General features: G+C 52.0%; 1 protein-coding gene across 2 annotated transcripts in view; it reads left to right on the plus strand.

The window, feature by feature from the left end:
- LOC8038022 (spermatogenesis-associated protein 13) overlaps positions 1 to 15,009 on the plus strand; it is a 256,862-nt gene that overhangs the window by 116,562 nt on the left and 125,291 nt on the right. For both annotated transcript variants that reach the window (XM_040498875.2, XM_029973469.4), the window contains one exon: positions 9,553 to 9,588. In XM_040498875.2, the coding sequence (XP_040354809.2) occupies positions 9,553 to 9,588 (36 nt within the window). The remainder of the gene's footprint in view (positions 1 to 9,552; positions 9,589 to 15,009) is intronic.

Consider the following 15,009-nt stretch of genomic DNA (forward strand, 5'->3'; position numbering starts at 1 on the left):
AAACCGCTACTGCGCCTGCGTGCCGATTGCCTTGCCTGTAGAGTTCCGGGTAGCGGAGGGGCTTAGCGGAGGGGAAAACACGGTCTACTAAAACTCGCTGTTATGTTGCTTATTACGGAACCGCCAAGCGTTCCACGGCTCCCCGGTTGGTGGCGCCAGTATGTTGTTCTCCGGTCGTAAGAGATTTAAAAAAAAATGTTTCAAAGCACACGGTCCTAAGATGTCGCGAGTGTGTCTACGGACCTTAAGTGCACTGTGCGAGTGTTAAGCGCCGCTCATACACTTGCAACCGAGTACAACCGAGAGAGACAAGACGAATGTTTAAGCCTTTTGCGACGTCTTAGGACCGGATTCACTGCTGCGGAGCTGGTCCTAAGAAGTCGCAAAAGGTTTAAAAACCGGTCTTGTCTCTGTCCGTCTAAAGGCCCCTTCACACTTGTGCAACCGAGTACGACCGAGAGAGACAAGACCGGCTTTTAATCTTCTTACGACGTCTTAGGACCAGCTCCGCAGCAGCGCACCCGGTCCTAAGACGTCGCAAAAGGCTTAAAAACCGGTCTTGTCTCTCTCGGTCGGTCTCGGTTGCGTATGTGTGAACGGCGTTTCAAGGCGCCGTTCCCGGGGAAAAAATAATAGAAGGAAGGAAAACTAGTGACCGAAGATTTGTCGGAGGGTGGAAAAGAGCGGGAACTCTGCGACGCCTAAGTTATCCTCGCGCGAAAAACTCGGCACCACCTGACGCGGCTCGTTTTGTACGCGGAGTCGCTATCGAGGAAGTTCTTTGGTTGTTGCTTCTGCTGGTGATGATGTGCCGAGGGATCCACGAGAAGATCAAACTGTGTACGCCATCCCGGATCGAAGGATGCTTCGCGCCAGCTCCACATTGTTAAGAGGATTTCTGCATTTTTTTCGGACTCGTTCTCGATCCTATTTGTTTTTGTTTTCATGCCTCGCGCATTTCAATTATGCGCATCAAATATTCTGTCTTTTTCGTGTGAAAAGGCACATAAGTTATGCGGGACGTTGCCCTAGATGTTTTGTGGATTTCCTTCTAATTTGGTGCGTATGGAATTTCCCCTGGTGGAAATTCATGGAATGAAAGGGTAATGTTCCTAATGGAAATGATGTTTATATTTCTCGGGGATGCTGTTTTGGTTACGGTTGTTTTATTCTGTTGTACTAAATAGTTCAAAAAATGTTTTTTTATTTATCTTTCGGATTTTATAAATAAGTGGTAGCACATTGTATTACGAAGCGCTAAAATAGTAGCAGTTTACAAATCACATATTAGATTACTTTTCGCCGGCCCCAATTCTGAGAAAAAAAGTCGGGTCGTATAAAATATTGATCCCGGTTTTAGACCCGAATCGTGTATGCAAACGGAAGAACGAGCTGTAAAATCGTGCCTCAAACGAAAAAAAAACAACAAAAAAAAACAAAAAAAAACACCCCTGGTCGTTTATTTTGAGCGTGAAGAGATTGTCGTAAAAAGGCAAAGCAAGACGCTAAAATGTCGCCCGATGGAGATGTTTCGGCATGATTCCTTTTCAGTGCATAGCCCCGCCCCTCTACGTCATGACGGCGTCACTCTTCTTGTCTGCAGCACGCGTGACGGTCTACTCTCGTGGCCACTAACGTCACGTGTTCATTCCTGAGACCAAAGAGGACAGCTTGGGAGCGCACTATTTCCTAATCGCTAAGTTTTAAAAGCTTCTTTCCCTATTTCTTTTTTTGTTGGTCAATGAGACACTTTTGTCACGTTAAGTTCCGCAGATAGGCGCCTGGGAAGTTCCATCTCGACGCTTAACCAGGATTAATGACGTCGTTTCCAGTCTGGTTTGGACACGCGAGCGACAGGGGACAAAACGGGCGTTGCGACGTGCAATCCGCGATGGATGACGCCGGCGACCGTCGGTCCGATTTCTTTTTTTTTTTTTTTCGACGGGAGGAGGGGGTGGAGGAGGAGGAGGGGGGGTAGTCACAGGGGATCATTAATTATAGTGCCCTCGAATGCAAATTGGCCGCACCGCCGCCCCCGCTCCCCCTCCCGCCCTTATGCGTTGCGTGCACGGAAGATTGATGCGGGCGGCGTTCGATGCGCCAGACATCTCGAATTGCTCGCTATGTTTTCAGTCGGGAACGTACTCATCTCTCGGGATTGCTTCTTTCATTTGTCCGACGTCTGGGCGAACAAAGTTTGTGCGAGGCAGTAAAAAAGAAAAAGAAATCGCGCGTTGCTTTTCGTGAGCGCTTTGGTCATGCATTTTTTAATTAGGGGAAATTAGGTGAAACGATGCTCCGAACTCGTTACACTTTCATTTCCAGCCCCTTGACGCTTTCGCTCGGGAAAGAACTAGAATTTTGCGGTGTTGCGCCCGTTGCTGAAAGGAAGTAACGAAATGGCGTCACTCGTTCCTTCATCGTAAATCAACGCGTTACCACCGCTATTAATTAGAGAGTTACCGTAACGCGTTACCACCGCTATTCATTACGGAGTTTCAGGGAACCGTTTTTGCGCATGCGATACGGTACGATGCGCCAGCCGGTTCGGACTGCGTATGTGCGAGTCTTATGCGGTAGCGCATGCGCAGTTCGTACCGGAGGGCCCATCGTACCGTATAGGATGGGCGAAAACGGTTCCCTTAAACCCCCTGTTGGGGAATTGTAGTAGATCGTTTCCGCAGCCCGCTAAACGCCCGGATAGCGCTCCGTAATCCCCCACAAGACCTTGAACTATGCAGACAAGGCTGGCGGCGCGCATGCGCAGCTGCGGCGTTTTCTTCACATATACCGTACCGGAGGAGAAAAACGGTCTACTACAATTCCCTAATACCGTTACCGCTACTTGCTCCCGAAACCCAACGAATCTTCGTTTTGCGTTACTTTGGATATCAGTATTATTTGGCGGTCGTAAGCCGCTGTTACCAACTTGGACAACGAAACTTTTACGGAACGATTTCGTAATCTGCACTCTTTGTTTATGGAATTTGCAAGACACAGCAACGTCCCTGTGGCACTTTCGTCGTTCGAAGGGTTTGAAAACGTGACCAGTTTGATAAAAAGCTACCTATAACGTAATTTAATACGCAATTACAATATCGTGAAATAGTAACGAAATTAATTCCCCGAATTAGTTATCTCAGAATCCAACAAATACGTCGTTACGTTACTAAAAAAACAAAACACACACACACAAAAAAAAAAATCGCTTGTTATTTGTAACGCGTTAATTTCCATCACTGCAATTTTGCCATCGGAGCGACTCGGCCGGGAACAGACAGTCGGCCTCGTCGTTTCACGGTTGTGCGGTTTCACGTCCGAATCGTATCGGGGTTGCGCAAGAGGTCCCTCCAACCGCCCTTCCAATGCTAAGAGTACACGACACAAAAGACAAGCTGCAGATATCTCTCCGAGTCGCCTTTCTTGCTTGCATGACCATCACATTTGTCACAAAAAAAAAAATGCATGCAGACGTGTTCTACGTATCAAGCTTCGCACAGTGTGACACTCCTCTCATCTTGTCTGCATGCAGAACTGGTATTTTGTATACAGTGTGACCCTCAAGCAGTACTCCCTGCCGAGAAGAGTACGCTGCAGCGCCGCATAACGTAGACAACTCATTCGAAGGAAAATGGCAATACACGGGACGCGAAAAAAAGAAGAGAGGCCGTAGCACGTATCTCCCCGCCGAGCTTCCACCACTTCCGTTTCCGTCCGCCAACCATATATACTTCGAACTTTCGGCGCTGTTTGAGAAGAGCGCACACGCGCCCGCACAACTCTTTTTAGAGGAGATCCATTGCGATTTCAAATCGTGGCGTTTTCAAAGGCGGGAACGAAACTATATATATATGTATATAAATACATTTGTTGCGCATTTATGACGCCTCCATTTGTGGGCTCATGGCTTTCCGCGTTCTGAATATTGTTAGGGGAGAGCGAATCATTTCCCACTAGGTGTTTACCATGTGCTTCGTGTTCGTGGTGTTTTTTTTTTTTTTTTTTCTACTTTTCGTCGCGGCGGCGGTGATCACGGACATAGTAAAGCAAATTTCTGAACGCTAATTTCTTTTTTTGCTTTACGTCGAATTATTGCTACCGGAGTACACAAACGAAATCGCGAAGTGAAAATAAATCAATGAATAAAAGAATAAAACGAGCGAGAACCCCAAACGTACAAAACGCACCAGTACGCCGACCGTTGCTATAGTGCCGGCAGTGCGATGGAAGTAGTTTTGGGCCATGTTTTTTTCGCGCGCGGTCCATGGAGCGATTGAGCCGAGGCGATGACGGATGGCGGTTGTTGCAGCGGGCTTCCGAGATAAAATGCGAGCGGGCCCGGTGCGGGAGAACTTTCCACATATGCGCGTGTTTGCCCACCTTCGTTCGAGCTGACACGCGGGCGATAACAGCTAGGGAAAGGGGGCAGTGTTTGGTTTTGCACTTTATGCCGTGATTGCTCGACCAGCGAATTCCTTTCGAATAATTCTTCGCCCTCTAAGCGACCTGTTCTGTTTAGATTAGAGCGCGCTCGAATGGCTTGCCTCTGTCCTAAGCGTCGAAGGTAAACAGTTCTTTGAGCTCCGTCCGTCAGTTCGGGGCACTCTCATCCAACTTCGTGGCGCTCTAACGTTTGCTCGGCGTTCTGCTTCTTGTGTTTGGATTAATCAGCGAGGAATTAGAAGTGGGGAAGGAGTGACCGATTGGACGACGCCTTCTAGACAGCAAGGCCAAAATGCTAGGTTTTTCTTTACGTCACGTACAAGCGGCCGGCGTGGTCGGGCGCTGATGGGCCAAGAGTGCAGCGTCAGCGTTCGGCTGGGGTTCGTGTTTTTCACCAGTTTAAGAAAAGTTCAAGACGAGAGTGGACGACGGTGCTCGTGCCCCACCCGCTCATCGCGGTGGCCTCTTGTTGGTGGCGTAATAAAATTCAGCACTATTCACACATACAGCGGAGGGCTGAGTGAGCGTTTCATTGGCGCTGGAAATAGCGCTCATGTGGCACCGACTTGCGCGTGACGTAGCGCTCGGTTAGCGCTTCAGAAGCGCTCCAGTATTAGCGGCGAGATGTTTCGGTGGCGCCCTCGTTTGGTTACCTTTCGTGACGTCATTACCTGGTGAACAACAACTCCCATGGTGTTTGTCATGGGCATGGTGGAAGCCTGAAATCATAGCGCTCTCAAAGCAACACTGCCAACACCGTCAAAATTGAAGTTCTTACATTCCTCTTATTTCCGTCGATGAGACATATTTTGTTGACGTCACAGTCAGCATTCGGCCAATTGTTGTAGGCCGACCACAGCGACGTGTTCGATCGCTCACGTTCGATTTGCTCTCCGAGCAAAAGGTCGGGCAGACGATCCAGACTCATGGACTCTTACCGACTAATTGATCAGGTACGACCTCGTCGCTTTCTATGCGATATGCGTGACCCTGCTTTCAAAGACACGCAGTTAATAAATAATCACCCTCGAAAGAGCTCTGTGTCTCGGTGCCTCATCCTGGGAACAAGGTTCTCCGGATACCCGTCGGTATCTCGGTGTCGAAGGATTTCGCGCATCCATGAAGGATCTTCTATGTGTTGAGCTGTCCACACATATATGCACCATACCTCGGCAAACCTCACTCATGAGGGCCCTCACTCACCCTCATCTTCACAGGTGAGGTGAGGGTGAGTGAGTTTCTGAACCAGGAAAATTCATGAGTGTGAGGGTGAGTGAGGGTGAGTGAGGGCTGTGAGGGCGGTGAGGGCGGTGAGGGCTGTGAGGGCGGTGAGGGCTGTGAGGGCGGTGAGGGCCGTGAGGGCCGTGAGGGCTGTGAGGGCGGTGAGGGCCGTGAGGGCTGTGAGGGCGGTGAGGGCCGTGAGGGCGGTGATGGTCATGAGTGCGTGAGGGGCGTGAGGGCGGTGAGTGGCGTGAGGGCCATGAGTGCGTGAGTGGTGTGAGGGCGGTGAGTGCGTGAGGGGTGTGAGGGCCATGAGTGCGTGCGGGCAGTGAGTGGCATGAGAGGCGCGAGGGCCGTGAGGGCCGTAAAGGCGGTGAGTGCATGAGGTGTGTGAGGGCCATGAGTGCGTGAGGGCGGTGAGTGCGTGAGGCCCCCTTCAGATCGAGCATCTTTCTCAGCAATTTTGGTGTTAATGGCGGGTTGTTCTCTAGCTTTCCCTAGATCGACACGAATTGCTGAGATCGGGTCCGGCTCGAAATAAGCAAGCAACTCGGAGCAATTCGAATACGTTTGAAGCGGCTGCATCCAATCAGGGACGCAAAATTTTCACGTGATACCTCGTGCCGGTGATGATGACACCGAATGAGTTGGTTCTGGTTTGAAATCGATCGTTTTTATTGGAAATAAACTGTTTCAAAAAGGTGCATTAGTATTCTTAACGAGGTTTAAATGCATAAAAACACGTTTATAACGCGTAATTTTGTCTAAATAGTGCAAGAGAAATAAAATTTTATGATGACGATGGCAAATTGCAGCAATTGGTTGCTGCGTGTGATCGCGGGCGGCCCGTGTTGCTGATGTTGCGACGTAAAGTTTCCGGGCGAAATTGCCCCATCTGAAGCTAGCCTGAGTGGCGTGAGGGCCATGAGTGCGTGAGAGGCGTGAGGGGTGTGAGGGCCACATGGGTGGTGAGGGGCGTGAAGGCGGTGATTGGCGTGAGGGCGGTGAGTGGCGTGAGGGCCGTGAGGGCGGTGAGTGGCGTGAGGGCCGTGAGGGCGGTGAGGGCCGTGAGCGCCGTGAGGGCGGTGAGTGGCGTGAGGGCTGTGAGTACGTGAGGGCCGTGAGGGCGGTGAGTGGCGTGAGGGCGGTGAGGGCGGTGAGGGCCGTGAGGGCGGTGAGGGCCGTGAGGGCGGTGAGGGCCGTGAGGGGCGTGAGGGGCGTGAGGGCCGTGAGGGCGGTGAGTGCGGTGAGTGGCGTGAGGGCTGTGAGTGCGTGAGGGCCGTGAGGGCGGTGAGGGCCGTGAGGGCCGTGAGGGCGGTGAGGGCCGTGAGGGCGGTGAGGGCCGTGAGGGCGGTGAGGGCTGTGAGGGCGGTGAGGGCCGTGAGGGCGGTGAGTGAGTGAGGGGCATGAGGGCCGTGACGGCGGTGAGGGCCGTGAGGGGCGTGAGGGGCGTGAGGGCCGTGAGGGCGGTGAGTGCGTGAGGGCCGTGAGGTTCAGTGAGGGTGAGTGAAGTGCTGAAGGTGAGTGTGACTGTGAGGGTGAGGGTGAGTGAGGGGCTGAAGGTGAGTGTAGCTGTGAGGGTGAGGGTGAGTGAGGGGCTTAGGTGAGATTGGCTGTGAGGGTGAGGGTGAGTGAGGGCGACCTAAAATGCCGACCTCTGATATGCACTAGTTGCGTATTGTAGAGCATTTGTCCCGCTTCTATTTCAGCGTCCCTCATGTCCGCCATGGTATTGTTGATGGACACCCAACCGCAGGAACCGGAACCGCAGTGCACGCGCTAATCCACAGCAATAGCCGCCCTACAAGAAGCACTAACAAGGCGCTACTGAAGCGCTAACAAGGCGCTACTCAGGCGCTAACAAGGTGCTACTGAAGCGCTAACAAGGCGCTACTAAAGCGCTAACAAGGCGCTACTAAAGCGCTAATCGCGCGCTATATTAGAACGAAGTCACGCGCTAAGAAGCGCAACATGAGCGCTCTTTGCGAGCGCTCACGTAGCGCTAGCTTAGCGCTCCGCTGTATGTGTGAACAGGCCTTTATGGATTCCCGATAAAGGGGTGTAGGCTGGTGTGGCGTATGGCTCTGGTATAAGTTGGCGCAGAAGTGGAATCCTCGCAGACATTAACGTAATTTGAACAACTACCAGAACTAAATGTCACCCCAGAAAATACGTAAATACTGCTGCATAAGCGTGCAATAAAACCATTCGTATCAATTAAATGACGTTCTATTTTTAATCAGAATACACTACGTTCTCCTCGTTTCAGTGAGATTATTGCTTGCTGTAATATAGTCACTAATACGAGAACAACGTTCTCCTCGTATTAGTGAATATATTACAGTAACCAATAATGACTTGTCAAGGAACAGGAAACCGTTATTCCCTGACAAATAAAAAAAAAAGATAAACAAATGAATAGAAATTAATAAGGATTGTGCACACTTTTATTATTAATATTCTTACCAGTTGGTGTCGTTTTTATTCGGTTGATAGTGACCAGGACTAGAGCAGCGCAGCGCTGGCTGCTGTTTTCGAAGATCTGGGAGGATTGTCCTCCCACGTCGTTGGCTCTGTCGGCTTCATTCTCCTCTGAACCAAGAAGATAAAAAACAAAAAGTGGGTTTTGCATAAAGCGCTTTTCAGAAAAGCCGAAGCAAAAAAAAAAAGCGCCAGAGACGAGATAAATAGCGCTCTCTTCCGCACACCCACTCCGTGCTTCCGAAGTATGTTGCGAGCGGCGCCGCCGCCTCGCTGGAGCCTCTCGAAAATCGATGCGGTCATAGCCGGAAAATAAAAGGCGGACCGCGGGCGTCTGCTATTCCTTTCGCTATCCTTTATATTTGGGTTTGTGTTGTCCGGAGTTCGGGGAATGGTGCCTGCAACGCCGTCTTCGACATGTGCTTACTGCCTCGTACAAAGTGGTTCCTCGGTTTCCGCCTGGTGACGTCGTAGGAGTGTCACGCTGTTGCCGGTGGCCATCCTGCCGGTGTAACAGCAACAGCGGTGGTGGCTGTGCCCGTTCTGCTGCAGGCTGCTCTCCATGCTTGGCACTTCACGGAAGCTTGGGCAGCCAGGAGTTGGGACACCGCGACGTTCGCTCCTACTTTTTTCTCTTTTTTTTTTTTGCTGGGATTTTTACCTTTAACTGCCAGGATCGCGACATCCTACGGCATGACACGCCTCTTTCTATGACGTCATTTGTTGCCACTTCGTAACCACTTTTGATATATGGGCCCAATGCGCTGAGAAACGGAGGGCGAGGAGGAGACGTCAGAACGCCCAGCTCTGATTGGTATGATAAGCGGGTAGGCCTAAAGCTATAGCTGCCTTTGTCTCCGCTGCACTCGTCGAATGCGTTAGAACGCGGAACGCCGGTGTCCGGTGTTTGGCTCTCGCGTTCGAATGCGTTCGACGAGTACAATGGCGACAAAGGAGCTTTCGGTCTACCCAAGAATCATTCCAGTCAGAGCTGGGCGTTCTGACGTCGCGCTCACTCTTGTCTCCTCCTGTCCCTCAGTTTCTGGGCGCATATAGACCTTCTTCGTGTACTCTCGTCCCCAGCCACCTAATAGGCGTATCCGGTATGGACGTCGAAAAAATATAAAAACGTTTCAACCTGCGATCAGTAAAAAAATAGACGGGAGGCAAAACGAGAGTGTGTGACGGTTACGCTTATATCCCAAATGCCTTCTATTGACGTGGCGAAGGCAAAACAATGTTTTCGCCCATACTGGAAGTGACGACAATTAAAGGTGGCGGCGCGGAGATGCGTTCGGATCTGGTTCCTTTTGCCCGCTTCGCGTCGAGGTGTTTCTTCAGCCTACAAAAGAGAAAGTTGTGTGGCGCTGACTTTTCTAATCTCTTTCTTTTCCCCTCTGTTTTCAGGAGCATCTAGCACGCTGCAGTTTGGACAGCCACAACGTGAGTTCTTCCTCCTCTCGAGTGTGCGTGCACGTGTCACACGCTCGGCGTTGCGTGTCTCTTGCGTTACGGGTGCGTTAAATGTGGCGCGCTGAAATGCATGAGCGCTATACGTTGAGAAACTGAAGGACAGAAAAAGATGAGGGCGTGTGGTGACATCAGAGTGCCGAGCTCTGGTTGGAACGTCAGTGGGTGGACGCGAAGCCTTGCTGGCTTTGTCTCGCCCCCAATAGCTGCTTTTAGCGCAGCGTCTCGCGTTCGAACGCGTTGGAGTAGAGACGAAAGCGGCTAACCTTCGCGTCTACCCCCTTCCAATCAGAGCTCCCATTTCCTCCTCTATCTCAGCTGCTCTTGGTATGGGCCAGCATTTTCGACGTTTTAGCGCGCGGCCATTTTTTTGCCGGGCGCGCCGCCCTGGGGGCATTTCGCGGGGACTGCGGCTTAGCAGACATTTTCGCCGTTTTCGCTGCGGTGTAAACCGCACACGACGACAAAGCAAACGGCACGCCCAAAGGAGTCGTGTAGTCTGTGGGTACATTCGCGCGTGCCACCGCTATTTCCGCAGTCCCATGCGCCGCAAGCGCCATCCGGTATCGAGAGTAGAGCGCCGCTCGCGTCTGCTAACGAGACTAAAAAAATGTCTGCTCTCTTGCATGTGCGTCGCAATATTTGTTTATGCTGACGCCATGACACAACAAAGGGAGGGGGGGGGGGGGGGGGGGGCGCTTTTGCCAGACTCCGTCTTTTTTTCTTTTTTTAGAAACGTTTGCACATATTGGGTAGTGCAAGAACGTCAGAAATGCAGTCACGAAGCTCTAAGAACAACACCGATGCCAAAAGTGCTGTAAAAAGTAAAAATCTCGTTTTATGCGGAGCTCCTTTCTTCGCAAGAGCCTGCGTTTAATATCATTATTTCCCATTTTTGTCGCTGGGGGCTAGGAGATCGCTCGCTGCTACTCACCCAGCAACGCTGGTCCGGTGCGAGTCTTGTGCCCCGCTCTCTGTGGGGATGTTTCAACGATCCACCAGCGATCCGGGGCCGCCGCAATTTTGCTGCCGTAAAAGGAACGAATTGTTGTAACTGGCTCGAGATCCACCGCCTAATTTTTTGTCTGCAGCGTCTTGACCTGTGATGAGCAGCTCCTCTACACTCTTACGATTCGAGCGTTTCTGCTCAGCGCTTGCGCAGAACTAAGTAAAGGACGCACACCTGGCGTAGAGAACCTGCCAGGACTTGCATAGCCAGGACTTGCATTCGCGATATACGAAGGAAACGTGGGAACGTTGGTAAATAAAAATATATCTGCTTGGACAGACGAAGAAAAGTTTATTATGGGAAAAGTAGAGTGGGGCATAGGACAGGCTTTGAGCAAGCATGGCTGCGGTGCAATGTTTGGGCGAAGTAGCATTATAATATCCCGTTTACAGACTCGAATAATGGGGGAAAAACAGTTCACTACGATTGCACACGATAGCATGTGCTATGCGGAGGGCAAGTTCGTCTGCTTCTTGCGCAGGGGGTAGCGGTGACGTCAGAACGCCGAGCGCTGATTGGCTGATCGCGACCCCCTATCTGAGCGTCGTCTGCTCCTTTGCAACGTCGTCTGCTCGCAACGTCGTCTGCGTCTGTCTTACCTTTCCTGCGACTTTCGGAAGTGCAGAGGCCAGATTTACAAAACGATCTTGCGCCAAAAATGTGCGTAAGACAAAACTTAAGAACATTCACGAAACGAAATTTTCGTAAGTTTCGCGCAGGTTACGACGAAATCCTACGACAGCTCCGAAGCTGTGTTACGCACCAGCATGGCCGACAGCGTCGCGGTCGCGACGATCCACGAACGTTTATTTTTCTACGCGCGCTTCTCACGCGTCCCGACTTCAAGCAGCAAGAAAAAAGTAAAAAGCACTTGAAACAGATTACGACGAACAAGAACGCAGGATCCACAAACACCCGGGAAAAGCTCCAACGGCCACGATTACACCGAACACGACCAAGCGAGTACGGCAGTTAGGCCTAGCATGCACTCCGCGACTCGGCGACCGTCTGCCCACAACCGGCTGGCGTGCTGAATGGAATATGCCCGCGCGGCCTTTGTGAACCCTTCCCGTATTATACTTTGATCGCTGACCACAATTTTAGATTAAGAGGTCAATTTCTTCCTCTTGTTATCTCCTTGTTTCCCGAGGCAACGGTGACTCTCGCCGGTGAAAAAGCGGTGAATCTCCGACAGACGCAGGAAAGGTAAAGCAACCATCGCTTTGACTAGCAGACGTAGAGCAGACGATGTTAAAGCGCGATCCAAACCAACGCTTCTTTTTGCGCCTGTAGGTCGTGCGGGTGCGGATGTGACGCATTCCGCGTCGTTTTTGCTGTTTCCGGGCGCGCTTTCTGAGTCAGAAGCGTGCGCTTTGGTTTGGACGGGCCAGCTACGGGCGGGGGCGCACGCGCGCACGCAGGCACGAGCGCACAAGCAAAGTGCAACAGCGACAGACTGGCCGGCGAGAGAAAGAGAGAGGGAGAGAGATCGCGTTGTCATGTTGGAAGAGAATAAAAGGGGGGGAGGAGAGGGCAGCCAGACGGCGAGAAACGCGGAGCCGGAACTAGCTTGCCCTCCACCGATTGGCCGGGACACAGGCGCGGCCTGCTACGTCACCGCGCTTTTTTGTGCGGCTTGAGAAAGAAGTTGAAATCAACCAACTTCTTCGTGCGCGCCCGGAAGGAGCGAAGAAGCGGCGCGACGTCACGAAAATACGTCACATCCGCAGCCGCACGACCTACAGGCGCAAAAAGAAGCGTTGGTTTGGATCGCGCTTAACTGCGCCAACCCGCCGACGCCGTTAAAGAATGAGGGGTCTCGCCGCACACGAAAGGAGGGAAAAAGTATTTGGGAGGGAACTTGCGGGGCACAAACACGCTTACCCTCTCTCGGTTCTTAGCAAAAAAACCTCAGCGCCTCGGGAGAGCTCGCCAGTGAGTCGTTTGACTTCCCTCCTTGATGCGCGTCTGCTAGTTGTTAGACAAAAACAACGTACCGCTCGAGTTATTTAGTCTGCCCCCTCTGAAAGGCGAAGTCGAGCTCGCTTCCGAAAGTCGCAGGAAGGGTAAGACAGACGCAGACGACGTTGCGAGCAGACGACGTTGCAAAGGAGCAGACGACGCTGAGACAGGGTGTCGCGATCAGCCAATCAGGGCTCGGCGTTCTGACGTCACCGCTACTTCCTTTCTCATGCGCAGAAGACGAAAATGAGCACACTTGCGAGGCGTATACTGTCGGAACCTGAAGACGGCTCCTAATGACGCCAATGGCGTAACCGCCCTTTGAATCTCTCCGTCAGGGATCTTCACAAGCCGACTTTCACTCGTATCCTCTTAAGCTCTTAATGGTTCCGCGAGATTTTGCCGGCAGGCGCAGAAGTGATATGGTCTGCATCATTGTGGTGGCAAGACGAGGAGTCGACATACCGGCTCGAGGTAGCCAAACGAGCAACTCCCTATTGAAGTCGGAAGTATATAAGGTCGCCGTCAGTGGGGACGCCCTCAAGGGAGACCAAAAGAGCCGTTGGCGCCAAATCAGCCGTCCTCTCCCGTTGGGGGCGTGCCTCTCCAAACCGGAAGTCCCCCCGGGTTCGCCTCTGGTGGCGTGATGTTGCCTGCAGTCGCTTTCTACCTCGTTGGTTTTCAAGAATACTTTCGAACGGACTCTTCCTCGAACAATCAAAATGAAATAAGCAAAAGATATGAAACCCCGCGTGTGTTCCTCGCCTCCGCGTGAGGCAGAAATGTGCGTCACATGTTTCCGTCATATCTTGCGTGCTTGCGTGCATGCCTGCGGGACTCTGCGCGTGACCATTTCTAGTGCTAGTAGCGCGCTCGACCTCTTTGTCACTGGAACCGAGTTGCGCGGGCTGCAATTTCTGGAAATGAATCGTTTATACGCTACCGAAGCGCGTCATCGGAATTCCAATAGCGCGTTTCTCCTTCTATGTCCTTCGTTTCGGGCGGTTGTAGATTTCTCGCTTAGTTCCCGCCGAGTGACGCACTAGGAACTGTCACGGGGCTCGTGCGAGGAGTCGTCTGGGATGCGGACACCGCTTCTCTCGGGTTGGAAAGCTACCGACACGTAAAGGAGGTGCCTAATTTTTTGTTTCGTCGCAGCTAAACGTTCCTTTTCTCATTGACTGAGCGAAACGGCACCTAAATTCCCATTTGCTGCGACGCGTCATAGTTCCAGGGTACGCCACCCGGCAGAAAAAGTTCTCTTCCTAGCGCTGCGCCGCGCGCGCCAGAAAAAGGGAGAGAATGGCGCGCGCGCGGCCGCCGCTCTCTCTTCGCTCTCGGGTCACGTGTCAGGCGTGACTGGAGAGGGGGGAGGGGTAGCGGGAACCAGAGCCGTATATGTAGAGAGTTTGGCCATTCGTTGGGAAGTATAGGAGACAAATGAGGAGGCGCCATTGGCTGAAAGCGGGCTGGGCGTGTTCCAGGGCGTCTTCACAAATTCGAATGTGACCAGCCAGAAGCCGGAAATAATACCCTGGCAGTGGTCGCGAGAAACAAACCTGATAACTGCATCAGAGTAACTCTCGATGACTGAAAATATGGTACACGTGACGTTTCAATCACGCTCATCAAAAATGATGGTGGAAGAGTGCGACTAGCGGAGCAATCGACATAATCCCTACGCCAAGCGCCGAGGGCCGGGAATCTCCCGTCCGAGCGGTCACACTCTGTCCGAGCAAAACAGAGTCGAGCGGCGCATTCGTTTCTTGCATCTTTCTGCATGATCATGATCAAAACAACACATGCACCCTCTTTTCAACCATGAAGAGTTACTATACTTCACTCTTACGCGCCTATTAAAACCATTTACGAACACAGACCTTTGATCAGAACTGTTTCTCGCTACCACCGCTAGGGGATTCTTTTCGGCTTCTGGTTGGTCAAGAGAGTATGCCAAGCCCACGCCCTGGCTCTGCCCGCGCCTCCCATTGACCAAACTCTCTAGATATACGGCTCTGGCGGGAACTTCCCCCTCCCTCTCCCCGTGCACTACTCTATCACGTGTTCAACACTGCTTGCAGCAATGTCGCGCCGCCCGACCGGCGTCTGTGGAGGACAGCGGGGCGCGCTGCCTGTACGAATGCGCTGCGTGTTCCTTAGAGGGAAGTCTTTCTGCTAAATTTAGCGGGGAAATTGACGTCACGTGAGCTCAACACAAATTCAGTTTGCCCGCTAAATTTAGCGGGAAAAAGGACGTCACGACCTCGTGTCACGTCACCCGTGAACAATTTCAGCAGCAGTATCAGAGGAGGAGGGGCATTCCCTCCCTGCCTATTTTCCCCTTCTCCTCAAAATCTGCGCTCTAGTTTCGCATTACATAGACTTATAACAGTATTTCACGTTTTCTGTGCGTGATTGGTTTA

The sequence above is a fragment of the Ixodes scapularis genome, unplaced genomic scaffold (genome assembly GCF_016920785.2).
Source record: "Ixodes scapularis isolate PalLabHiFi unplaced genomic scaffold, ASM1692078v2 PGA_scaffold44__24_contigs__length_19508400, whole genome shotgun sequence".
Lineage (NCBI taxonomy): Eukaryota > Metazoa > Arthropoda > Arachnida > Ixodida > Ixodidae > Ixodes > Ixodes scapularis.